The sequence below is a fragment of the Myiozetetes cayanensis genome, unplaced genomic scaffold (genome assembly GCF_022539395.1).
Source record: "Myiozetetes cayanensis isolate MyiCay16 unplaced genomic scaffold, myiCay2020 scf4, whole genome shotgun sequence".
NCBI classification, from domain to species: domain Eukaryota; kingdom Metazoa; phylum Chordata; class Aves; order Passeriformes; family Tyrannidae; genus Myiozetetes; species Myiozetetes cayanensis.
The window spans coordinates 59,411,556-59,438,714 of NW_026087631.1; the positions used below are offsets into that span (position 1 = coordinate 59,411,556).

Genomic DNA, 27,159 nt, shown 5'->3' on the forward strand with positions numbered 1-27,159 from the left:
TTCTGGCTATTCCTGCCACCAGATCGATCTGCTTTCATTAACAAATAACCAATTCAAACAAAATCTCCAACCTTTCATTTCAAAGACTGCAGCAAACCACACGAAGGTCACACCAGTCTGCAAAGTAGGCTGACTTTGCATCTAACTGTCTTACAGTAAGTTAATAACGTAGGGGTTGTTTGGGTGTTTTTTGTTGGCTTCAGTGTGCAGAGGTTATAAGATATATGGAAAAATCTTCTGTGGGTTTTGTTTTGTTTTTTTCTTTAAGGGGTTGAATTACTCTCTCACGTATTTATATGTCTGTTCATACACTTCCAATGCACTTATTGGTTGGTGTTTTGCTCACTGATGAGTATAAACAGTGCTTTTCTATGTGCAGCACAGTGAAGGAATGAAGAAAGCAATTGTTCTATAGGATTTCATCTCTTTCCTGAGCTGGCAGTGTTGGTGTAAGAATCCAGAACTCAGGTAAGGAAAAAAATCTGTTCTTTTCTTGGTCCTCTGGCAGGACTGCTCTTTTCCCTGTCTTCACTTTTACCATATTTTGGATTTGATTATACTTAAATCTCTCTGAAAGACATGTTCATTGGTGAGGTTTTTTGTGTAAAAAAGTGGTTCTCACTATGGCAGCTCTGTGAAGACCTATTGCCTTTCTTTTCTTAGGGAAGAAGCAATGTTTTGACTTGATGCAATTTCATTTTTCCGAGGAAGGTGTAAAAATCATAATAGCATGTGTGGCCAAAAACCTAAAATAGAAAACAATTTCAAAATTGATTTTAAACTTCTTCAAATTAAGTGTTTTGGAGTATTGTTTTAAAACAAATACATTGGTTTTGAAACTTTCTATTGGGTTTTGAGTTTTTTTGAGGTAAATCAAAATTATAATGTTCTACCATAACAACCTATCAAATTTAGTGTTGATTCAATTTTGTGATGAGAGGGAGTAAATATTTTGTCTGCAGAATGTTTTTTTTTTAAGTTTACTAAGCATTATTACTTCCTGAAGACTGCCTATAACCTTCTGTCTCATCAAATAAAGTTTGATTGACCACTGGAGTGAGAAATAGGCTAGATGTTCTGTTTCTACTACTGGTAGAAAATTCAGATGAGCTTTGAATACTGATGGTTTGCAGCTTCGGCAGTCAAAACTTTGAAAAGGGAGGATTCACTGCACTAAAACACTTATGCGAAGAGGGTTTATAGGCATATGAAAATGAATTGGTTAAAGGCTAATAGATGGGGCTGCTTACTCTTATAGTCTTGTTTGTTGTTTTACATGCTTTATAGGAATAGTTCTTTCATGCTTTTATTTCTAGAAAATATTTTTGAGCAATGAAGAACAATAGCAGGTCTTTAATTTGTCACATTCCAGATGATTTATAAGCAATTTATAAAACAGGAACCATGCACAGTCATGGTTACTTCTCCTGATAAATAGGTGGCCAAAAGAGCCATTGTGACTTCTGGTTCTTAAAGTATGACTGAATTACTGCTAAATGTGTGATTGCCCCTTTCTAGATGCACTGCTTAGCACCTTTGTGTTGTGAAGCATATAGACTCTGGATATTGGAAAAGACATCTCTGTAGTGATACTGACATAACTGTGACAGCTTTCTGAGTTTTTGTTGCCTGTCCACCCACTGTAGATGGACACCTTCACCATGGATAAGACTCTTCTAATATGCCTGGTCCTGCTGAGCCTGGTGATTGGGAGCAGCCAGGGGTGCTTCTGTGAACATTACCCATGGGGGCCATGGTCTGCCTGTTCACAGACCTGTAATTATGGCACACAGACCAGGCACAGGTAGGGTCAAGGTATCTCACTACTAATGTTTCTATTTATTCTCTGTGAAAATACCAGTTCTGGCAAGGGGGATATGTGTCTGAAGCTCTGCTGAGAATAAGTGTCATGTTCAAGTGTTTACAAGATAAATAATCATCTTTTAATTGCAAGACTTTAAAGTTAAAAATTATGTATGTAGAACATTACTGCCCGTGGTGAGGGGATTGGAACTAGATCATCTTTAAGATCCCGTCCAACCCAAGCCATTCCATGATTCTATAATACAGTGCTTCCAAACAAGCCAATATTTGACAGTAAGTGTAGTGAGGTGAGTACAGACAGGTCCTTGAATTCAGCCCCTGCAAGCACACACAGCTGGCATTCAGTGCCCTGCACTGGGAACTCTGTCCAGCACAGAACAATGCCATGGGAGGTGTGACCTCCAGCATGGCAAGCCTACAGAAACTTCCTCCCTGTATCATTAGTTTTATAAAAACAGTTAAAGTCAAATAAAGATTCAGCAGCAGCAGATTGGATGCAGCTCTGTGGTATAATCTAAACTTGTGATAAATCCCCTCTTTTCCTCCTGGTTCTGTCTGTACCTGTCCTCTGGGACATCTGAAGTCACATGAATCAAAAAGAATTGCTCTTTAAACTTCAGGCATATTTGGATCTTTCCTGTAATCAACACTCTGCAGCTGCATATTATCTCTCAACATTTTTAGCTGGGCTTAAATAACTTTGTCAGCCTTCACCCACAGTTCTAGAACACCTACGATCTGTCTATGCTTTCCTAGCATAACTTGTTAAATTTTTTTTAGGCAAATAAGAATGGATGAATATTATAGCCTAAACTTCTGTGAGCAGCTGTGCACAAAACAGGAATCTCGTGCATGTAATCAGCAAATGTGTCCTATCAACTGTCAGCTTGGAGACTTTGGCCCTTGGTCAGAATGTGACCCGTGCATTAAAAAACAAGTAGGTAGAAAATGTATTATATGGGTTAATGCAAGAAATTATGCTTAAGAGATCTCCTTGTTTCAACTTTATGACAGTTGTTCTGCGAAATGGCAGTTTAAGTTAACAAGAGAAATTGGTTATGAATTATACAGTAGAAGATGGAGGGAATAAGTTAAAATAAGCAGACCAAATCAGAAAGTGGTGATTGAGTAGAGCAAATCCATTTATGAGAACTTGCTTCAAAGTTTCCACTACCGTAACTAAAGGTGAGTTTTTCACATAAAGAATAAATTGAGCTGTAAAGTTTGTGTCTGTTTAAGCAGGAGAACATCACTGAATCACCGCTTATCCATATCATTCTGTATGTTCTAAAGCAAGAAAAATAGAATTAAATCATCTGTTGAAAACTGTTAGCCAACAAATCCTAAGCCCCAATGGCTTGAAATGCTCAGGCTATATCTTACACTGATAGTCAGGATTAGTTTGAGATTGCTGTTAAGAAATACAGAGCACCATTCTCCCAACCTTCATAGCATACACAAAAAAAACCCCAGGTGGATGTGCTTAGTATCTGTGGGACAAAGTCCTAGGCACTGTTTTTTCCTCTTGAACTTTTGCCTGTTGACTGAAGGTAGACTTAGAGGTGAGAGAGTATAGAGGGTGAAGAAGTGAAAAGTCATGTTCAAGTGAATTTGACCTGCAGAAACCAAGCCCTGTCAAATATAAGGTTGTAGAGGGTAGAAGAGAGCGGAGTGCAGACTGTTTGGAGTAGTTGTATGGCTGGTGGGTCTGAGGTTTGAAGCTGACCATGATAGCAGGTCTGAGGTCCTGTGCAGACACAGCCTAGAGCTCTCTGAATGTACCCCACAGTTTGAGAAATCCGTGCTTGAAAACCAATCCTGAAAAACCTGTCAGACATCATAAGTACATCTTTAGATACATACATACATTTCTGATGCCCATACAGGATGAGATAGCTGTTCTAGATGTGAGATGTGAGCCACCCACATGGGTTCCCGTCTTGCAACTGAGATGGACAGTGTGAGGGCAGAGCAGGGGAAACAGTGAGAGACTGGGAGACAGGAAGTTTCAAGAGCTGGTAGGGAGCATTTCTCTTAATTGAATTGATTTCAATATCCTCTTAAAGGTCTGAGTGTCTTACCTTGCATGCGTATATAAAAACATTAATTTTTACTAATTTTAAGTATTGATGCAACATATATGCTTCTTCAAGCAAAAGGTGCTTTTTTGGAATATAATCCATTTTCCCCTCCAAACTATAAAGATCATTGCTTGTGATCCTTATAAATAGAAACAACCATCAGAACAGAGGACATGATTTAGAAGGTAAGAGTGAAGACTAGTGCAAGCAAGTTCCAGTTGAGGGGGAGGGATAAAGAAATGGAAGCTTACACAAATAATATGGTGAGTGTTATGGATCTGAAATGGAATACAAAGAAGCATTCTCTGAAGCTTGAAAGCCTTCTGGTATTGCTCCCCACACTCTCCCTTTACATTCACCTAATTACCGATTCTATCGTCTTTGTCCATTTTTGTCTTCAGGGTCTTTTTGTCTTCTCCCTGTCTATAGGCAGGGAAGTGACAGAAGTCTGCAAGGACCATGCCTTTCCAGTGGGAAGAATTCTTAGAGGTGGAACTGTTCAGTTACATGCAGACAGGTCTCACCAGAAGTCCCTTGAAGTGGAGTGGAAAACATATCTGAAGTGTTTTGTCTAGAATCCTTCAGCTTTATTGTTCTACATGGAGGGTACTGACTTGGGGAAAGAAAACCCAGTGAACTCCAGATTTTGCTACCAGATCTTTTTTAGTAACAGAAATTTTCAGGAAAATCATTTTTGTCCTCCCCAGTCATCCATTGCTCTTCGGACAAGGGGCCCCACATGTGGGAACCAAGCCAGCTGGTTGAGGGATACGTGTCACTATTCAGACTATTTTTATTTCAATAGACATGGTAAAGAACAGGAAAAATCTCTGTAGGCCTGTTCAAACACACTTTCCTACTGTACATATAAAATTGAAGATACAGGGACTGAACTTTTGATTCCTTCAGTGATGAAGACCAGGTTGTCTACTGTTTAATCATGTATGATCCATCAGGGCTATTGATGCTCTTGGATGTCAGTTCCCTGCCTGCCTTATCTGGAATGCTAGAATATAAGGACAAGAATAACTGATTATTTCCTTCAGGGCTCTGGTTTTCACTGATCTTTAGCAGCACTGAGGCATGTGGCTCTGCCTGGAGCTACAGACCTGCTCACACAAACAACCCTGGGTTATTTCTTCTGCCTTGCAGTTTCGTACCCGGACACTCCTGCGACCGTCCCAGTTTGGGGGTCAGGCCTGTACCGAGCCGCTGGTGGATTCCCGCCCATGCTTTCCAACTAAGCTCTGCAAAATAGTGGAAGTTGATTGCAAGAATAAATTTCAGTGTGAAAGTGGTAATGATAGTCTTCATTGTGTAACTACTGCATTACTAGTCTAAAGATTGGACACTGAGGAAAAAAGATCCAAATAATCCAGATCTTGCCCATTCCATGCATAAATTCCAGGGAAGAGGGACCAGAGAGAAAAGCCTGTGTAAGGATTTTATATGGACTGGTAGCAGCTTATGTTTTCAGTTTCTTCCACAAGTCATTAAAAATGCAATATCTAGCCTGGAATGTCACTATGGTCATGATAGCTAGACAGTAGTACTGTCATGATAATATTTCTTTGCACAGATTTTTATGTACAAACATACCCATTGTGTTTCTCTGAACACAGATTCTCACTATTTTTTTTAGGCTTGTGGCAATTTCTTTTTTGCTTTAAATATGCCTGATTAGCCTCAAAGAAACTTTATCCACACATTCTTTTGCTAAACTTAAAATTAAGCCTTTGCAGGCTTCAAAACAAGGCAAAAACAGCGGAACTGAAACAACCATTACTTAATTGGAATAATCCAGGCATTATACTGCCCCACTGCTGACATCTCTGGCAAGTTCACACCTTTACTAGGGGAAAAGACAAGACTGCCCTTTTCTGCATTCAGACATGACTAATCCTTGCTGCTGCTGTTTCTCTGGTGCAGGTCGCTGTATTTCAAAAAGACTGGAATGTAATGGAGAAAATGACTGTGGGGACAACTCCGATGAAAGGAACTGTGGAAGGAAAAAGACTGTGTGCCACCGAACGTATGATAGCATCCCCGGTGTGCAGTTAATGGGCAGTGGGTAAGCCAACTTTGCTTATTTTTTCATAAACTTAAGATTGGTATCTCACTAATTTACATAAATAAGATAATTGCCAGCTAGCATGTGAGAGTATTCACTAACACATAATCTCTCAAATTAAAATTATCAAGAAATTATAAAAATGCAACAAAACCATCAGACTAGGACTTGCCTACTGCATCTTCCAGTGTTGCTCTGGCACTGCTGGTACAGCAGATGAAGAGCTGTCAGAGAGCACTGCCTCTGAGCAACCTGTCCTATCTCACAGCAGCCAAAATATCATGTGTGGGGAACTTCCAGCCCCTGGAATTACTTGCCCATACACTATGCCAAGTGCTTCAGAAATTTTGAGGATGTTCCTCTAAAGATCTTGTTTGTCTGTGTCATATTTCACTTGATACCAACCCCTTCCAGGCTACTAATTTAAACAGTATAAACTCTAAACATGGCATGCCTGTCCCAGGTAGTCTTGCATTTTTAATTGAGTTTTCATTTCAGTATGCCCCAGTAATATCACCTGTGGTAGAAATGGACAACTGCTTCTTCTTTTTCCCAGATGATTTTTAGGCCTTTCTCTGTTTAAGACTGACTGTCTCATGCTGACATCAGTAGGGTGAGGCAGTGTTGGGATTGAGTGTTGGCATTGATGATATGGCGTTTTTCAGGTGAATTCAAAGTGAATGAGAAGTTCTTGTAGAGGAGTTCCTTTCAAGGCAGTAACACAACTCAGATGCTCATACTCCTACAAAAGCTTCAATGCATCTATGTATCATTAAATGTTTCAAGTCCATACATCTTTCTGGGCTTGTTTAATCTCTGGGAATGATTTTTTATTAGGTTTCACATTATGGCAGGAGAGAGCCGAGGAGAAGTTCTTGGCAACTCATTCAATGGAGGACAATGCACAACAGTGAAGCGCAGTGAGACAAGGAAATTGTATCGTGTCCCTGCGAATCTGGAGGCTGTCAGCTTTCAGGTACTCTCAAGCAGCAGCTCCTAGCTGAAAAGCCCTTGCTGTAACCTCAGTCCAAGTTATGTGCTCAAGTCTTAGGTAGTACTGTGTGTTTTAGGTCAAAATTTCTCATCCTGATGGGGCTTGAACATGCCTCAGTTGATGTGTGGAAGTGGGATATGTTTCGTGGCTCTACTCACGCCTTTCAGATCTGTGTTAACTCACTGAATCATGTATCAGAGTCAGCATGATGGATTTGAGCTTCTCCTGCTTCCTTGTGGCTGTGAATGTGTCTTTGTTCTGACTTGGTACAAAGGACATCATCTAACCAGAGGATTATTCAAGTCCAAAGCTTATTCTAGCATCACTACTGTAACCTTGAAGCACAAAAGGCTGCAGCTCCTATCTCTAGCTTCCTTCCTGTCAGCCTTGGGACACAGGTCCTCCCTGAGCCATTTCAACCCCTCAGTCCCACCTGTTTCCTGCCCATCTTTTCCGCAGAGCAGCAAATAAAGAAGGCAGACACTGAGTTTGGGAGGCAGGAGGACAAAACATGCACAGTCTGGAAAGGAGGCTTGCAGGACAGGCCAAGGACAAAATTAACCTGGCTTGTATATCATAAAAAAATCTGGGAACCACTGGTTTATTATTTTTTTAATATAATGATATTTAGAAAATACTTTGAATGACATGTTTGGGCACAACATCTGGTTGTGTACATATGGGTAGGCCTTGTCTGAAGCAAATAAGTACTGCACTGAGAATGAAAGAGCACAGGTCAAGGAGAAAAGCTCAACTAATGGATGAAAACTGAACCGCTGGTTTTTGCCACTATTGTGTGGTTTCAGAATTACTTTAACAGGAGCAATTGAACAAAGGACATCTTACTATGCTCCATGGAAACTGCAGTTGAACTGGCCATGACATGTAGACTGTGTCAATAATGGAGAAAAATTACTGTGGGCAGAAATATTCAGAGGGAAAAACCAATCCTTGGTTTGCCCAGGTCTCTTTATAGCTCTGAGGTTCATTAAGACACTGATGTTTATTTGCAGGACTATTAAGGGTTTGTGAATCTCACCTTTGACAGTGCATCTATATCTTTTAACACTTAGAGCAGCTTTTGGCATAGAAGTGTCCTTATAGTAGGAGCAGACCTTCTTCTTGGAACTCTGCTGTACTTTCATGCAAAAACATATGACTTGTAAAACAGAAGTGTACTGGGGTAATGGACCACCTCACCTCCAAAGGTCCTTAGCAGCCCTGTTAATTAAACCAGTCTAGAGGAGGGGATCCTCATCTTATTTTGCATCCTTCAAAATCCCATAGGGCTTTGCCTGAATTTTGGAAAATAAGTAATTTCTGATCTGATGCTAAAGTTCTCTTGGTGTTTTGCCTCCCCACTAAGGTTTACCAACTTGATTAGGCAGGTTTGTTCACAGTTCCTCATCACCTGCATTAGACCATCACACAGTATGGGTGTAACACTCCAAGTATACTCTAAGACTCATCTGGAAACCTGTTCATTCTTCTAGCTGGGAAATAAGAAGAAAGGTCAGAAAACATCAAGCTAGAAGCCACAAGGCTGGAAAGTAGTCATAGTATGGACATAACATGAATATCTGAAAATCTTTCAAAAGTATGTTGAAACACTTGTTGGAAATTATTCCTAAGCTTTGAGGCATGATGGTGGGGAATTTTACCAGAAAGTGTTACATGGTTTGTTGTTGTTGTTATACAAATGCCTACTAGTATGTCTGCTTCTTGTATTCATCTTGCCTATTAGCCTTTCTCAGCCTCATCTTTTGTTTTAAGAACAGTTTCATAGCTTACTTTTTTGTCTCATATAATCAGACATGTTTTTACCATTAATAGAAAAACAAAAAGAAATCAAAAATTCATTTCTTAATAGGTTTCTGCTTCAGATTATTATTTGGGCAAATATATTTTGCTTTATTGCATCTCCAGGTAATAGATGAAGAGGATGATGTCTCATCAGACTTCTACAAGGATTTAACTCCCCTGAGTGAATTTGGTTCTGGAAGTAGATCATCCACTTATGATGCTCAAGGGTCTTTTTGGATCCCAATTTTATTCTCCAAAAAGACACGGGTTCAAGTTACATCATCTTCCTCCTTCAAGAAAGCTATTAAAGCCTCACACGAAAAGGTAATTGAATCTTGCCTTTAGTTTCTCTTTCAACTGATTTCTGTCTGGTCATTTCAGAACTGAGCTACCAAAGGCTACTTTCCTTATCAAGGCATTGTCCCACTAGAATACATTAAAAAGTTCCTCTTCTGATACTACAAGATGTTCTTGGTTGCAACATACCTTCTATAATGCAACACGGTTTTCTGGGTTTAGTACAGAAATCATAGGCTTATTCCATTTTAAAAAAGCATAGGTTTGACATTGTCAGATTGGGTAAACCACTCCTTTCCCTATCCTCATTATAGATTAAGAGGGTACAATATCTAACAGTAGCAGATAACTCTAAAAATAAAGGAACAGCACTCATTAAGGTTATATATATGCATGTATTGAGTATTAATCTACTTTATCTCTTTATCTGATAACTAACTTGCATGTTGGAATCTCATGTTTGCCAAGACACACTTGGTCATAAAGATAATTTCAGAAATAACTTACCTACAGAAAAGTTTCACTCAACAGAAAACATTTTTTTCTAAGGTTCTGCACTTTTAGTGCAAGTGAATACTATGGGGTATAACATGGTATACTTCTATAGTTTAATGGCTGTAAAGGATGTTTTATAGGAAAGGCCATAGGACTGAACAAAACTAAGGACTGTTGAAACCCAGGAGTTTTAATGCAATTTGAATGGGGGGGAGAAGGGGAGGAATTTGATTTTATTAATGGATGTTTGTAGATAGATATGTATTCATGTATGTTTGAGAGACCTAAAAAAAAAAAAATTGTAATACTTTCCCATATAGTGAAAATAGAAGTTTACACTGATAACTTATAAGGAGGGTTAACTTACCTGGGAATTGAGAAGTCATATTCAGACCTATATGTTAAGCTGTGTGCATAAAAGTTTCACCTGAGTATTCCAGGGTCTTTAGAAGGCCCTAGGCATTTATGCCTTTTTCCATATTGAGATGGAAGAAATATGAAGAGTTCATGGGTTTTAAGCTTAAAAGTTTGTTTACCAGAAACTTTCTTTGGCTAAGTTGACTGGCCCTCCAGTATGCCTTCCTGATTTCTATCCCTTTAATCATAGAATCCTAAAATGATAGAATAGTTTGGGTTGCAAGGCACCTTTAAAGGCCATCTAGTCCAACCACCCTGCAATCGGCAGGGACACCTTCAACTAGACCAGGCTGATCAGTGTCCTGTCCAACCTGGCCTTGGATGTTTCCAGGGGTGGGGCATCCACCATCTCTCAGGGCAATCTGAACTAGTGTTTCGTCCTTATCCTAAAAAAATTCATCTTTATATCCAATCTGAATCTACCATCTTGAAACCATTACCCGTTGTCCTACCACTGCAGGCCCTGCTCAAAGGTCTCTCCCCATCTTTTTTATAAAGTTTCCTTAAGTACCAAAAACTCACAGTGAGGTTTCCCTGAAGACCTCCAGACTGAATAACCCCAGCTCTTTCATTCTGCGCTCATTAGAGAGGTGCTCCAGCCCTCTAATAATTTTTCTGGCTCTCCTCTGGACCAACTCCAACAGGTCCACGTCTTTCCTGTGCTAAAGACCCCAGAGCTGAACGCGGAGCTCCAGGTGAGGTCACGCAAGGGAAGAGTAGAGGGACAGAATCATCTCCTTTGACTTTCTGGCCACGCTGCTTTGCATGTAGCTCAGAACACGTTTGGCTTTCTGGGCTGTGACTGCACGTTCCCAGCTCATGTCCAGCCTTTCATGCACGAACACCTCCAAGTCCTTCTTGGCAGGGCTTCTCTTAATGAGTTCTTCTCCCAGTCTGTATTCATGCCTAGGATTACCCAGCTTGCACGCACGTGCATGGTAAAACTAACTAAGAATTTAGAATCAATATATGCCAAAGTGATGTGGAATTTTGTGTCATAACTGAAATGTTAGCTGTCATTGCTGAAAATTTAGAAAGTGTAGTGGAGAAGAACATCATAGTCCAACAGAAGAAGCCATGTATAAATCAGTAATTGTATAAAGGGCTTTATAATGAATCTTTCCTATCTGCTATTTGGTCACTTGCTCCACTATCCCGCCCCTCCTTTTTCTCTTGATCTCTTTGCTTTGTCCTTGGGCTATCAGTTTCCTTTTTCACTTTAGAAATCCCCTTTTTTCAGTATTTTCTATTCCTTTCCTTTCTGTTTAGTTCAACTCCCACATAAACAGTCTCTAGCATTGAAAAAATACAATAAGCTCTTTCAAAAGCATATATTTTTCCCTACATGTAAGAGATGTCCCTTCCAACTCAGGATATCCTATGATTCTATGTTCCTAGAGTTTGAACATTCTCTTTTTACCTCTCATTAACAGTCCAACACTTGAACTCTATAAGGTCTTTAACCCTACAGTTTAGTTTTAGTAGACTGATAAGTAGAACTTTATAATAGTGAGTTAGGATCCAAAATACCCACTTCCAGTTTAGTTGCAAGCAACCCATAGATGATTATAAGGTGAAGCCTTTCCTCTGAAACTTGTGGTTGTCTTATCAATTGCTGGTGTATTTTTTATGGCAAGAATCCTTTTGGACTGCTAGGTGCTTGGTAAGTCCCATTTTTTTATTGGAATACAAATATTGGAATATTGGCTATATACTCCCACAATGTAAGGAAGCCTTTGAGAACCTCACAGATCTCTTGGAAAATCCAGATCTAGTTTGTTCATGGTTAAATTATCATGATATATGGGATTATTTAATTCTTGCAACAGATCTCAGGATATACTCTTGGTTCTTTTACTCTCTGCACTTAACTCCCTCTGAAGGTGCTAAGACTCTCCTTTTCTTATTTCTAGAATTCCAACTTTATTAGAGTCCACAAAGTAATTTCTGTTGGAAACTTCACAATGAAAGAATCAGATCTACATCTCTCAGATGTTTTTCTAAAAGCACTTAACCACCTGCCCCTGGAGTACAATTATGCTTTATACAGCAGAATATTTGATGACTTTGGCACTCATTACTACACTTCTGGGAAGATAGGTGGTTCCTATGACCTTCTTTACCAGTACAGCTCTGAGGAACTGCAGAACTCGGGTATGTAATCTTTTACAAGAAAATATTTGTTTACCAGTTTTTCTTATCACTGCTTTTAGGTCTTACACCACATAGTAAGTTTTTCAACAGCAAGAAATTCTTTAGACTCTCACAGACACAGAAATTACTCACCCTGCCTGTATACAGAGCAAGAAGAAATTTTTGCTCTACACTGTCTTAATTTGAAAATTTCAAGAGATTCTTTATCTGGTAAATGTCATTGTGTTCAGGGAAACCGCTTAAGACATTCAAATCAGGAGCAGGTGTCACCAGGAAAAGGTGTTCCAGCATACAGTAATGTGGGACTAAGAGGTCTAAGTGGTACTTTTTGAGGTACAGTTATTGAAATTTATGGTAAGGATTAGAAATTACTCTAAAATTTTCCCATGACTGCCAGACAGTCAAAATGAAAAGAAAATATGACAGAAATGGAAATCTAAGGTTAAAAGATGTGAACTTTAAGGCCACTCCTGTAACTTGCATGGACATGGGAAGGTAAGCATGAATCAGTCCAACAGTCTTTGTACCTGGGGAAGCAGTTATCTGCAGTAGTGAAGTTTCCAGTGGTGGGTGAGGAGCAAGGAAACCTGCTGGGTCACCTCGATGTGGCAACTTTGGGGCAGGGTGCCTGCCAAGTATCATGCTTATGTTGATGAAGCTGCTGCTCTGTGTTATTTTTAGGCCTGTCAGTCGATGAATTCACAAAGTGTGTCCAAATAGAAACAACAACGCGTGTGCTGTTCTGGAAGAAAAAGGAAGTCAGTACCACATGCACCACAAACAGGATGACTGTGACACATGAAGGTGACCATGATGAGAACAGGGAACATGTCCTGTTACTTACCCTGAGAGATACCATTCCCCTCAGCTGCTCCAGGTGACCTCAGAGCTTTGCTGAGCTATGGATGCTCTTCCACCACTGTCAGAAGTGCCATTGTTTCACTGTCTGCATCTGATGCAAGCACTGAAATCATCACTTTAACTGTAAATGAAATTACCATGTAGGAGCACTCTTCCTCTGCTCTGGAACACCATCACTGGGGATCTGGTGGCACTGGCTCTGCAGTCAGTCATGGATCTGACAAACATTCCTCATGGCTTATGTCCAGGGCCAGGCATTCTAAACTGGAAGATAAGCACGCATTGAGAGAGTTGGACAGCAATAACGCAATACCTGACCTTACCCTCCCACCTTCCTCATACCAAGCAGACACCTAGGTACAGGCATGCCAGAAATGTGTCTGAGAAACTGCAGAAATATGGTGCATCTTCTACGAGAATGGCAAGAGTCATGTTCTGCATCACTAGGAATAGGGATTTCATCACCTCCACCATATTTTTGTTCTCATTAGTTGATCAGTTTCTGTTACTTGTGTGTTTATAACTGGGACTAAATATCCTACCTTGCAGTGTGTTCTAGAGGGGGCATTTTCCCCGACTGTCTTATGCAGTTCTGAATATCTCCATGGCTCATGTCTCAAACACATTTGGAATATTATGACAGGCTGCTGTCATAGTGTCATAGTGTGGATTGTTTTTCAGAGCTTAGACTTCATTTTTCCAAGGGTAGCTTCAAAAGATAAATCTTAGTGTATTTTTTTTATATACTTTTACACTTTTTCTTAGAACTCTGTTGTTATGTCCACTCTCTTTGGAGGCCATTGTCTGAAAATACTGTGATTAAATCCCATTTCAGGTTCCATTTTGGAGTCATCGGAAAGGTCAATCTCCCTGGTAAAAGGTGGCAGGTCAGAATATGCAGCAGCTCTGGCCTGGGAGAAAAAGGGGGCTTTTCCAGGACACACAATCTTCACAAACTGGCTGGAATCAACAAAGGACAACCCTGTGGTGATTGACTTTGAGGTAAGAGAAGAATAAGAAAAACACTGAGATAGCATTGACTTATGAGTTAGCAGCTCCTCAGAGAGCTCTGCAGTGCTTTTTCTTGTAAATAAGGATGATGCTGTGTGTAATATGAATACAGATACATACAGGATTAAGGTTATTTATCATGACTACTTGTTCAGGTTTATAAGCCACTGTCCTGTTTTTGACCCTGGCCAGATTTTAAACGATGACTGAAAAGTGCTTTCCCCTTTCCTCTCCACTTTTGTTATTTTCTAAGTTGAGGGGAAAAAACCGAGACAGTCAGAGAATTCTTGAGTAGAGGTAAGAACTGGGAGATTCACCCACTAATCAATTCTCACAGGCAAACAGACTTAAAGTGAATAGAACTTAAATGTATTGCGAACAAATTTAAACTGAGAACTAAATTATTGCTAATAGAATAAGAACTAAAGAGTAAAAGAATAAAACAGTCTTAAAACACAACACCTTCCTTCCATCCATCCTTCCCCCATGTTCTTTCTCCTCCCCCCAGCAGCGCAGGGAGACGGGAAAAGGGGGCAAGTCACAGCCAGTGGCTGCTTCTGCCTCTGTTAAAATCCATCTCTTAGACAGGAACTCTTCCCAGTTCACTGTCCTGGGGGGGTCACTCTTCCAGCAGGTGCAGAGCAGTCTCTCTCTCTGCACTCTGGTGGTCTTCTCTATGGGGTGCGAGGGGACATCCTGCTTCACCACAGTCCTCACCACAGTTACAAGGGATAATGGCTTTCAGTCCTTCCCCTGCTCCTGTGGGGTCCCTCCCCACTGGAGACAGTCCTTGATAGACCTCTCCGGCGTGGGTCCATCCCTTGGGCAACAGTTCTTCCATAATCTGCTGTCCCTTGGGTCACAAAAATCAGCGTAGATCCCCCACAGGGCCATAAGTCCTACCCGGGACAACTTGTTTCAACACAGGTGTCTCTCTCCATGGGCTACAGGTCTCCAGCAAGACTCTGTTTCATCTTAGGCCTTCCAAGGAGTTACAGCCTACTCATGCACTCTTCTGCTCTGGCATGGGCTCGTTCATGAGGAGCTTCACTCCCCAGCAGTCTTCCATAGGTGACAGGGGTCTTGGCTTTCAGTCTTTCCTCTGCTGGAGGGGGAGAAGGAGGCCTTCTTGGTGCTCTGCTCCACCCTCCTGCTACACTGATCTTGAAGTCTACATTACTGTCTCATGTTCTCCTCTGCTCTCCTTTCTAGGTGGAATTTCTTCTGCACCACAAACCTTCTCTTCCTCTCTTCTTACATATGTTATCACAAAAGCAAATATCATTGGCTGGTAGTAGGAAGTCCATCCTGGAGCTGGCTATCATTGGCTTTTTCACAGAACAGCAAGAGCTTCTAGTAGTTTCTAATTGAAATCGTCTCTGTGGCTCCCTATTACCAAAAATTCAGTCACGTGAACCCATGACAGCCGCACCAGGTTTGCATGGTCCATGGAGAGTAGGAGTAAGACCTAGGAGCATGAACTGATTGCTCTGGTACCAGCAGGGTGGCATGGGCAGGGGTTAGATACTGTGCGGGAAAACAGTGCACATGCTGGAAATGCTTTTTTCCCTCTAATCATTCCCTTGTCAGGCCCATGTTGCACAGTATATCAAATAGGTGAATTGAAACAAAACAGCAGTCCCCTATGTCTCTGTCCTGCTCATTCAATCCAGCATGCTCGTGCTGCTGTGAGTGCACTGAGCTGTCTCCCTCCCCAGCTGGCACAGCAGCTCCTCAGTTGCAGAGGCAAAGCACTTGAGGTGAAAATCAAAACCTGCCTGAATGCAGCATGCAGTGAGGTTTCTCCCGCTGCATCTGCTGAGCTCCTGAAGGCTGTATAGGGAAGTCTGACATGGCAGACTCTGGGTGTAAGCAAACCCCTATCATCTATAGTGTCCTGAATTTTAAGATATAATACCACAGAATATGCTGAGTTGTAAGGGATCCAGAAGGATCATCGAGTCATGCACAGTACTGTCCCTAAGAGTCACACCATTTGCCTGAGAGTATCGTTCAAACTCTTCTTGAACTCTGTCAGGCTTGGTGCTCTGACTGCTTCCCTGGGGAGCCTATTCCAGTGCCCAACCATCCTCTGGGTGAAGAACCTTTTTCTAATATCCAACCTAAACACTTCCTGACATAACTTCATACCATTCCCTCAGGTTCTGTCACTGGTCGAAAGAAAGAAGAGATTAGTATCTGCCCCCGCCTTCCCCTCATGAGAAAGTTGTAACTGCAATGAGGTCTCCCCTCAGTTTCCTCTTCTCCAGGCTAAACAGAGCAGGTGACCTCAGGTGCATCCCACTTGGTTGATTTTCCTCCAGTTCACAGAGCTCTAAACTGGGGGAATAAAAGCTGTATGAATAGGATAATATAGATCCTTTAAACCATCTGTAACTTTCAACATGTCCAGCTCCTATGTGATACAGTTATGTAGATATGTAGGCTCCAGTGCCTTTAAAATCCTTCTCCTACACACAGAAGGACGCTGCTGTGTTAAAGTAGCTGCTTACTGAACTTGTCTACCAGGTGTCGCCCATTGTGGATCTGGTGAGGAACGTGCCATGTGCCGTGACCAAACGCCGCAACCTGAGGAGAGCCCTGAGGGAATACGCAGGCAGGTTTGACCCTTGCCAGTGTGCCCCATGCCCGAACAATGCCAGGCCTGTGCTCTCTGGGACAGAGTGCCTTTGCCTGTGCCAGGCTGGCACCTATGGCCCGAACTGTGAGATACGAGCTCCAGGCTACAAATCAGGTATTTGGGGTGACAGTGTCATAATATAAACATGGTCCTTCTGGCATCCATTTTTCACTGATTAATCTGACATAACCTTCCCTTACTAAATCCATACCACTTCTTACCACATGCTGATGCCCACAAAGTATAGGAACAAAAGTAGGGTTAAAGATGATAAAAGAATCAAACTGAACAAACACACCTCAAAAGATATTGTAAGACATAAGATTCCCTAGCCACATGATTAAGATAATAGTGAATGAGCTGTTCAGCAATAAGGGTGAAGTTCAGATCAAAGATTATTGATGTAAAAATTAAGAAACCATTCTTCAGTTTCCCCTATAGCCTATTATGCTTAAGACCAAATGGCTAATGAAGATAAAAACTGTTGATTATAGCATAGAAGGAAAACTCAGTTGTCATAAGAAGAGGAGACACAATCATTATCCTGGAAAATTTAAAGAACATTAATGCAAAAACATTTTTTAATTAAATTGGCACTGGTGCCATACCCGTGAGAAACATATGTTTATATTCCAGGACCAAAAGTGGACAAAATGGAAAGTCACTTTGATAACTACAAGTCTCATTATCTGACCCTGATAAAGGAATATTTTGAAAGAAATAAACATCTGAAGATACACAGATAGAGATGGATGTAGGAAGTATATTGCATGCTATAAGGAAAGGGTGTGTACAGATAAAATATCCCAAGGGTTAAGAGAAGACAGTAGTAGTAGTGTTTTAATTAACTGGCATGGGATGTAGATTTGGGGTTTACACATGGTGTTAGAGCTCATATTTATTTAAAAACTCATTAAATACTGACGTGTCTCAGGATGTTTTCAACATCATGAAAACTCACACATCTGTATATGCAATAAAAGTAAAAAATAAGCTTCTGCTGGGTTTGGATGTTACTTGCAATCAAAGTTAGAAAGGTAGATATGTTTTAGGTTTTCATGAAGGATTTTGAAATTTGGCTGGCTACCTTCTGGAAAACTTCACGCTTTAGATACAATCTACTCCCTTAATAGTAACAATTTTAAATCCTTTGAAAATGGCTATTATGAATTTATCATCATCCCTCTCACATATATGTGACCTTAAAAGAAATATTATGTATGGTGCAGATCTGCCAAAAGATGGTGTTTCTTTTATTTCTTGAAGTTGCTGTAGATGGCAGATGGGGTTGCTGGTCTGAGTGGACTTCATGTGATGCTTCCTTCAAAACAAGAAGGACCAGGGAATGTAATAACCCCTCCCCAATGAATGGTGGGAAGCCGTGTGAAGGAGAGAGGGAAGAAGTGGAGGACTGTTATATCGCTGTGTTCACAGACACGTAAGAAAATAGTAGATCAAAAGAACTCCATAGTCATGGGACAGTTAAGGAGCCCTACAGAGTAGCTCTGTGACTATCAAGGAGAAATAGCAGACCACACTCTTCTCTGAACTCTTGTGGTGGAGCAGAGAGAAGGAAAAGTCTGAAAATCTCTGCAACTTGATCCAAATTTGGTTTTATTAATTGTTTATTCCTAGAAAATTGCTGATGAATTGTGTACTGAGGTATGCCTGTGGTTCTTGTATGCTGCTTTGCACAGCTTTTTGTCCAAAGTCATCTACTTTCATTCATGGGAGTTCACAGTTTCCATTTTTTTACTATCACATCGTCTTCTCTTAGCCATTTATATCTGAACACAGTCTCAGAATTCTGATAAAGCTACCAAGCTTTTTGTATTCTCACTTTAAGTATGCCTGATGTACTGGTTTCGCACAGTTTCAACTTCAAATTCTAGCCCCAGATTTGATCAAATTTTTTCATTTTCAAGTGTGAGGTTTCAGTTTTTCTGCTGGGACCAAGAGCTGAAGCAAGATTTTCACTATCCCTGCTGCAGTGACTGCAGAGTAGATTCCAAAGTGAATAGGAGAGGATTACAAGCAATGGGTTCCACAGTTCTTTGTTATTCATCTCAGTTAGACACCATGGGCTGTACACCTCCATGCTGACAGGGACCAGCCTCCTTTAACCACTGCCTGGTGGCAACAGAATTACAGGGACTGCTTGGAGGCTTCCTGTTACTCTGTTCTTTGACTCTTTTTCTTACTTTATAAAAATATTTAATTAATTATGTCGTTAGATGTATTTAACCCTTTTTTAGTGCTCTTAACAATCTCCACCCTATCAACACCTGCAGTTTTTGTCCACAGTCCTTTATTTAACAGAATGAATTTTTCTCACTGTGGGGGAGGGGGGACAGGACACACTTGTAGCTCTCCTGACCAACATTCCTGACATTTTGCCATTGTTATTTGGTGACACCAATGCTTCAGATACATCCTTACAGCACATTTTCCCTTTTCAGAGGAGCTCCTTGTATAAATGACGATGAAGCCAGAAGAGAAGACAGTGGCTTAGAAGGTGAACCTGAGTCTGGATGCTCCAGGCCAGACCCACCAGAATATGGCTTTATCAGGGTGAGCATGAAAAACTATACAGAATCAAAGTGTAGTAGTTGTAGAGACGGGAAATTTTACAGCTTCCTTGCCTGATATCCAAGGTAGCTACTGTGCTTATGAATGTGCTGCTGTGTGCATGGTATTCTGTGGGACTCTAATCCACCACAGTACATCAGCAGCTGAAGAAAAGTCAAGGTAAAACCCATTTCAAGTGGTCCTTGAATTCTTGTTTTGTAATCATGACATTAGTTAGTACAACTGGATAAACTTATCATTATATTGGTGAGTAGATGACTCATATTCATTACATCTTATCAGGGTTTTGCCACTGTTTACTTTGACAATTTCCAGTCTTATTGCCAGAGATTTTTGAGGGACTTTTTGGTTTCTTTTTTTCTTTTTCCCTTTTTTTTTTTTTTTTAAATTTATTTATTTATTTATTTATTTTTAATTTGTAGAATGAAAAGAACCAGTATGCTGTGGGGGAAGAAGTTGAAATTGCCTGTGTGAGTGGTTATAGCCTCACTGGCTACCAATACCTTCGGTGTCTGTCAGATCAAACCTGGACACAGGAACATGTTGAATGCCAACGTAAGAAAGGAGACTAATTTAGCCCAGTAACAAAATAGAAGTAGAAGAAAAAGACGTGAAAAAGATTTTAATATGGGTTTTAACAAAAGAATCTGTAATGATTTCTGAAAAGATAGCATTTTAAGAAGGTATTCTGTGTAGAGATGGCAAAAACATACTGAGTCACTACATTACTCATCTTTCAATTCAGAAATGTTATTATTATGTGCTTTTAAGGATATTGTAATAGCCAGTGCATTAGAGAACTCTCAGATGGATGCTGTGAGGTCCTTCACTAGTTTAGTTTTAAATATCTTTAACGAAAGGACTCACCTTTTGTTTTCAGACTTCAGATATCTTTAGGCTGATACAGTTATGAAGAAGAAACCATTTGTATAGAAATTTTTCTACTATTTCTTTATATTAAATGGATGATGTGTCTTTAACCATGACCTCCCATGCTGCCTTGAAAGTTTCCACCATAAATCAATGCCTTGAAGTATTTATGGAGTAGTTAAGATTTAGAGGTCAGAATTGGCCTGTGTTTGCTAACAGGAGAGATTTCAGTAGTTTTCTAGAACTTGGTGTGTTTTCACTGACTTAGTGTTCATTTTAACATTAAAAAAAATTTACTTGAATATACTTAGGATCTTTCTATTATCATTCATTTTGTTTAATTTACAAAAGAAAAATTTAAATGTGCTGTTAATACCATTCTTACTATTTTTAAACGGCAAAATTAAATTAAGCACATTGGCATACGTCAGAAACATATTGTAATTATTTAGTTATTACTTTAAAAATATTTTAAAGACTATAACAGTGCACTGAAAATTTCTAGACTTAATTGTGTTAATTTTTTATTAGTTTTGAATGTCAGTCAAATGTTCAGTGTAATTGTGTCTTTATATGGCTCTTCAGATAAAGCATTATGACTTGCTGTAAATATTTCACACACCATAAACCCAGTAAGAACTATGCTTTTCTTTATTGTTCATTACAGCCTCAGCATGCCTCAGGCCACCAATATCTGACAGTGTCATGATTTCCCCATTTAAGCAACAGTACAACATCGGTGACATCATGAAGCTGAGCTGCCAAGCTGGGTTTGTAGTCACTGGTCACACAGAGTATACCTGTGGGGAAGACCTGTCCTGGATACCTCCTATTTCAAGGTCTATTACATGTGAAAAAGGTCAGTATACCTGCAGATACTTCACTATTTCTATATTACTGGTATGAACAACACTGTTTATTTTAGCTAGCTGGAACTAGAAGTGATTCAAGACACAGAGTGGCTGTTTTACTTTGTGCCTACTATGGTGACATATAATTTCATCCCCAAACATCTGCATTAAATTTAGAATTTTTGGGTGCAATATACTGTAAACTTTAATAACACAATTGAGACACTGCAAATGTTTTCTTAAAAACCAAATCAAGCCAAACCAAGCTGTAATAAAAAAGATTTGTGAAAGCAAAGTAGGAAAATGCATTCTACTGAAACTTCAGCTTCTCCTCTTGAACAGGATTTTCCAGTGATTTTGCAAAAAACAGATGGAAATACCTGTAGCATCCCAGCCACATGAGCTTTTGAAGAGACAAGTGTAGGATGAATAGAAATAAATCCATTTTAGCTTTTACGGCAGGAGTGTAAGATATTTTTCTTCCTTTTTTCTAGTTACAACAGTTCTCACTCTTATGTTTCAGATATGCAATCTAAAATTAGAGGTATTTGCAATCTAGGACAAAAGCAGGTTGGATCTCTGTGTGTTTGTATGTCTCCAGAAGAAGACTGTGGGTAAGTTAAGCATTTTCAGAAGAAAACTCAAAGTTTCCTTGATGATAGACCAAGAGGCTGTTATGCCATAAAACAGAAAGAGTAGCAAAAGGTAACTGCAAACCAAGACAGCTCTCCATTCAGATACTAGCTAGCTATTCCTCTGTATTCAAATTACAAACCCATTTATAGCCTATGAAATAAATGAACAATCACAGAATCAAAGAACAGGTCAGGATGAAAGGGACCACAGTGAGTCATCTGGTTCAACCTCCCTGCTCAAGCAGGGCCATCCCAGAGCACATGGCACAGGATTGCATCCAGAGGGTTCTTGAATATCTCCAGTGAGGGAGACTCCACAGCCTCTCTGGGCAATCTGTTCCAGTGCACAGTCACTTGCACAGTAAAGAAGTTCCTTCTCATGTTCAGGCAGAATTTCCTGTGCATCAGTTTCTGCTCACTGCCTCTTGTCCTATTGCTGGGCACCACCAAGAAGAACCTGGATCCATCCTCTCAGTGCCTCCCTTTAGATACTGATAGACACTGATGAGATCTCCTCAAACTTTTCTCTTCTTGAGGCTGAATAGGTTCAGCTCCCTCATTAAAGAGTCTTTTCTCATAAAAGAGATGCTCCTGTCCCTTGATCATCTTTGTTTTTCTCCTCTGGACCACTCCACGAACTCAGTGTCTCTCTTTAAACTGAGTAGTCCAGAACTGGACACAGCACTCCTGATGTGCCCTCACCAGGTCTCAGTAGAGGGGCATGATCACCTGCCATGACCTAGTGGTGATGATCTTCCTAATGCACACTTAATGTACCTAACCACCTTAAGAAAACAACACACCATAACCTGTCCTTTTAATCTACATTGCCATCTGCTACTGGAGTTCCCAACTATTTCTTCTCTTTTCATTTCTTTATTTCTCCAATTTCTATATTTTCACTGTCATCACCTTACACAAGGAGCATGGAAGGATGGAACTTGATGACCTCTAAGGTCCCTTCCAATCCAAGTATTCTATGATTTTATGATCCTTTCTTTGGGAAGTGACCAAGCTCCACAAAATTATGTTGCTTGGAAATGAATGCACTTTCTAGGAATGAATCCACTCAGTAATCAAGAGCAATATGTAAAGAAAGAAACTACAAGCAGCTTGGCTGGTTTTGCCTTCTTCTGGCCCCAGGATAACTGTGCATTAGATGCAGACTTGTAGGGATGCATTAACTCATAAAAACAACAACAGAACCAGTGGAAATTTCACATCCTTGTGGAGGTAACAGCATCTCCTTTTTCTTGTACAGGCACATGTCCTTTACCTGTCTGTTGGACAGGACCAAAGCTTCCTTATCTCACAGCACCTGTATCAGGTCCAGGTCCTGCAGTATCTGGGACAGCCTTAGGTCTTTAGATGGATGTCCAGCCTGGCCATGGCTTTGCTGTGTTTTATCCAATGCTGGTGGAGTATTTAGAACCTCAGACTTGTTCCATAGACTGCTAAAATTATTTTTCTTTACTTCCTTTGGGCAGCCACTACTCAGAAGACATCTGTGTGCTACATACTGTTTCTGAACAGAATGTGACCAAGCCCAGCTGTCAGTATTCAGCTGAAATGTGCCTTGGAGAGCAGTCATTTCGTTTCATGCATGCTGGCCCTTGCCGTGGTGATTCTAACCTGGACTGGGCTATTGAAAGAGCAAAGCTGTCTGAAAATAGCTTGAAGAAAGTGCCCTGTGGCTATGACACCTGCTATGACTGGGAGGTTTGTCCAGGTATGACTTCTGAATGGTGAGATTTATCCAGCCCTTTGGATCTAAAAGTGAAATGTGTTGACTCTTTCACTGCTCCAAGAATGGTATTTGTAGATGTGGTCCCTGTGGGCACAAGGTGTGTGGAAGTGTAGTCAGTCCTGAGTCCCTGTTAGCAAGTGTTACACTTAAATATGTGCCTTTTCCCTTTACCTACAACTACTGTATCATTGTTACTTCCCTTGAGAATGACACAAGAGGAACCTGGAGATTAAGGGAACTTTTCCAGGAGAATTAACATTTGAACCTTTAATCACAAAACTGCAGTTGGTAATATCACCCATTCCCTGTGAGACACTAACCACTAGTTTGTACTTCAGGAATTAATTTGGGCCACACCCTCTAAAGCATATAATTAAATTGTGAAATTAAATCATGATACTAGTTCAAAAGCAAAACTGGGGCCACCAGGCTTAATGGGATTTTAATGATAAAATTTGCAAATACCCATATGTGAAAACCCTGCATAAGAGTTTTAATGAACCAGCTAAGCTGGTCAAATCCCTAAGAGGATTATTTTATAAACATTGTTGTGCAACTTGGCTATTTACTGTGTAAGCAGTTGATAAGAGCAGTAGGTTTTCCCGTAAATGTCTGAGGTGCTGGCTGGCTCCACACATCAAGTGCTTGCCAGGAAAAGGCTGAGTGGCAAACATGCTCAGTCCTGCACTTACTTCCAGAGACAACCATGATCCTTATCACACCTGGTCTCCTTAATGACAAATAAAGCAACAGCAATGTGTAGCAATCCTAAAATCCTGTTTTGAAGATGCAAGATTTCTACAGCATAGGATTTGAAGCAGGAGGCTGTAAAATTACTGTATGAGATGTTCCTTGCAGTGCTCGAGCAGAGGGTATGACCAGGTGTGTCCACTGGGAGACATGCTCTGATGGACCCTTAAGGCACCTTGTGCTCCTGGGAAAGTGGTTATAATTTTAAAAAAAAATTTAGTTTATTTATTCCAGAGAGTGTAAGAACCCTAGCGCTGCTCCCACTGTGCAAGTGTCTTAAGGCTGCATCCTGTGCCAGCAATTCAGTGGTTTTCTCTCAAAAGCCTACAGAGGAGCCCTGAACAGAAAAAAAAAAAAAAAAAAGAGGGGAGAAAAATACATTAAATAAAATTAGTTTTCATTGTGATACTCAAGAGATTTGAATTGGACTCCTCACCATCTCCACAGAAGTCCACTTTTCATGAGTATGCACAAATGATTAGGGAATGAAAGTTCTGGTTTTCTTAAGAGTGAGTAGTAGGTATCAACACAAAGACAGAAGATACTGCAGTACCATGAAATCAGCCAAATGGAAGAAAGCACACATTTCTCATGTTTTAAGAAAGTGAAGGCAGAAACTTAGTTTCCTGCCTAGGGAATTTCTGGGAAAGAATATAAAGAGTCAGAACCTGATTAGATCAGAAATAGGTAATGAAATAACCGCCAGGACTGAGCTTTACCACAGGCCAGCAGCAGGTAGCTTAGCATTCATAAAGGGACCTTTAATGAAATAGGAGCTGACACAATATGGACCTTAAGACTCCATTTCATAGCAAGATTGTGTTCAAGGATAATTGGGAACAGAAAGTCAACTTAATATCTTTTTGTTTGGAAGAAAGGTAAGAGAAAGCCAGTGGATAAAAATAGTTAGATCAATTCTGCTTCTGTATGTGACACTACTGCAAAAATTGCTATTTAAAGCTGATTATCCTTAATACCCTACCATGTAGTGTATGTAGTACAGGCTTTTTGTGACTAATATATCAAAAACATCCAATCATATTTTTCCCTGTTAAACTTTGAAATGTCATCAAAGTATAAAATTTGGTTTTAGTCATCACAGTTTTTGCTAAATTTCCACAGATTTATTCCCAGAGACACAGATCCAGTGCTCCTGCCTGGTGCCTAACCAGTGTCCCAGAGAAAACATCCGCCCTCACTGCGTCCAAATGGAATCAACAGGGAAGAGGAAGACAGTCAGCCATTGCATGCTGGCAGCCATGAAGTGTGCAGGCATGAAACTGAAGGTGCTAGAACTTAGGAACTGTCTGGTACGACCTGTTGGCTCTCTGCAGACACCATGATCACCACTTCGAGCACAGGCTGAGCCATCCAGGGAAAAAGTTGGATATGAAGCGACAAATAGATCGAAAACAAAGGATGAGAAAAAAAAATAGAACTCACTTTATCAGATTTTTGGGAGAAGGGTGGCAGTGGGCTTTTTTCTGTCTGCAAATGATCTAGGGTGTGGGTATAGGGACTGCTGTCACTCTGTGTTGGCAGCTCTGTGGATGTGTAGAGGGAGGCAGGGGACCAGATAGGAAGGGAGAAAAATAAACATTGCCTTTGGTCACCCATAGTCCTGCATGAAACTTTTCTTTTCCTTAGCTTTGTCCTTGTGCTTGTGACTGCTGTGCATTCTGGTTGTCTCAGTGGCTGAGTATGTGCTGTACTATCCGGGCAGGCAGACCAGGCACTTCAGCACCATTGTACATTCCTTCTGATGCCAAATCGTGAGGGGGTGACAGAAGGCTACCTGCACAGGCACTCATGGTATAAACTCAAGGAGAAATACAAAATACTGAAAAAACACAATTATGTAATATCTTCAAAACCATGTGATTTTTAATTGAAGGGAGGAGGTGTTTGCTTTTTGTGGCTGTTTGCTAGGTTTCAGTTTTAGACACTGCTGGGGAATTTTTATGGTATTCTTTGAGGTGAATTAAGCTCATATTTGTACTTAAATATAAAAGAAACATTTAATGAACAATGCACTGGGAAGACTGACTGTGATACCAGGTTCTACTTGGAGGGGTTCTACCTGGAGTCTGCAAAGGTGTATCATAAGCAGATTCCATGTATACACTTGCACCAGTCCTTAGAGCAATTGCATGGAGCACCTCAGCCCATCTATAAGTCCATCCCCCCATCATTCCTTGGTTACAGATCATCACTGCTGAGCAGTTACAATTAGAATTTTCCCTTCAACACTCACAATTTTACAAAACTGAGGAGTGTAAACTTGCTTTTTGAGAAGGAGAAAACAAAAAGTCAATTTTTTTTTCACCAGCAGCCATCGAAACAATGAAATTCAGGCAAAAAGAGCACAGAATTGAATCAGAGAATCACAGAATCTCCTGAGTTGGAAGGGATCCACAAGGATCATCACAGTCCAACTCCTGATCCTGCCCAGAACACCCCAAGAATCACACTATGTACCTGAGAGCATTGTACAAATGCTTCTCTAACTTTGTCAGGCTTGGTGCTGTGACCACTTCTCTGGGGAGCCTATTCCAGCATCCAACCATCCTCTGAGTGAAGAACCTTTTCCTGATATCTAAAGCTCCCCTGACACAGCTTCTTGCTGTTCCCATGGGTCCTGTCACTTGTCACCACAGAGAAGAGATGAGTGCCTGCCCCTCCTCTGTCCCTTGTGAGAAAATTGTAGACCACAATGAGGTCTCCCCTCAGTCTCCTCTTCTCCAGGATGAACAGACCAAATACCCTCGGCCGCTCCTCATACAGCTTCCCCTCAAAGACCTTCACCATCTTCATTACCCCCCTTAGGATGTTTTTTAATATCTTTATGTCTTTCTTATATTGTGGTGCCCAAAACCGCACCCAGGACTCGAGGTGAGGCTGCCCCAGTGCAGAGCAGAGCGGGACAATCCGCTCCCTCTACCAGCTGGTGATGCTTTGCCTGATGCCTCTCAGGACATGGTTGGCCCTCCTGGCTGCCAGAGCACTGCTGACTCATGTTCAACTTGCCGTCAACCAGGACCCCCAGGTCCCTTTCCACAGTGCTGCTC

At 40.6% G+C, this 27,159-nt stretch overlaps 1 protein-coding gene across 2 annotated transcripts; it reads left to right on the top strand.

The window, feature by feature from the left end:
• The first annotated feature begins 16 nt into the window (after nucleotides 1-16).
• C6 (complement C6) lies at nucleotides 17-25,709 on the top strand. Of its 2 annotated transcripts, XM_050328711.1 has the most exons (19): nucleotides 17-155; nucleotides 380-468; nucleotides 1,647-1,804; nucleotides 2,605-2,761; nucleotides 5,058-5,202; nucleotides 5,835-5,976; nucleotides 6,814-6,952; nucleotides 8,897-9,097; nucleotides 11,896-12,136; nucleotides 12,818-12,940; nucleotides 13,833-13,999; nucleotides 16,538-16,763; nucleotides 17,916-18,087; nucleotides 19,109-19,220; nucleotides 19,661-19,793; nucleotides 20,776-20,967; nucleotides 21,483-21,573; nucleotides 23,082-23,323; nucleotides 25,214-25,709. In XM_050328711.1, the coding sequence occupies exons 3-19, from the start codon at nucleotides 1,647-1,649 to the stop codon at nucleotides 25,432-25,434; spliced, it is 2,862 nt and encodes a 953-aa protein (XP_050184668.1). In that variant the 5' UTR covers nucleotides 17-155; nucleotides 380-468; the 3' UTR covers nucleotides 25,435-25,709. The 2 variants fall into 2 exon arrangements, with proteins under 2 accessions (XP_050184668.1, XP_050184670.1); XM_050328713.1 differs by lacking the exons at nucleotides 17-155; nucleotides 380-468; nucleotides 1,647-1,804; nucleotides 2,605-2,761; nucleotides 5,058-5,202 and adding an exon at nucleotides 5,205-5,341.
• The last annotated feature ends 1,450 nt before the right edge of the window (nucleotides 25,710-27,159 follow it).

Coding starts and splice junctions, on each gene's coding strand:
- C6 (XM_050328711.1), top strand. CDS start 1,647: ATGGACACCTTCACCATGGATAAGACTCTTCTAATATGCCTGGTCCTG. Junction 16,764..17,915: donor AGCTCCAGGCTACAAATCAG/GTATTTGGGGTG, acceptor TATTTCTTGAAG/TTGCTGTAGATGGCAGATGG. Junction 19,794..20,775: donor GGAACATGTTGAATGCCAAC/GTAAGAAAGGAG, acceptor TGTTCATTACAG/CCTCAGCATGCCTCAGGCCA.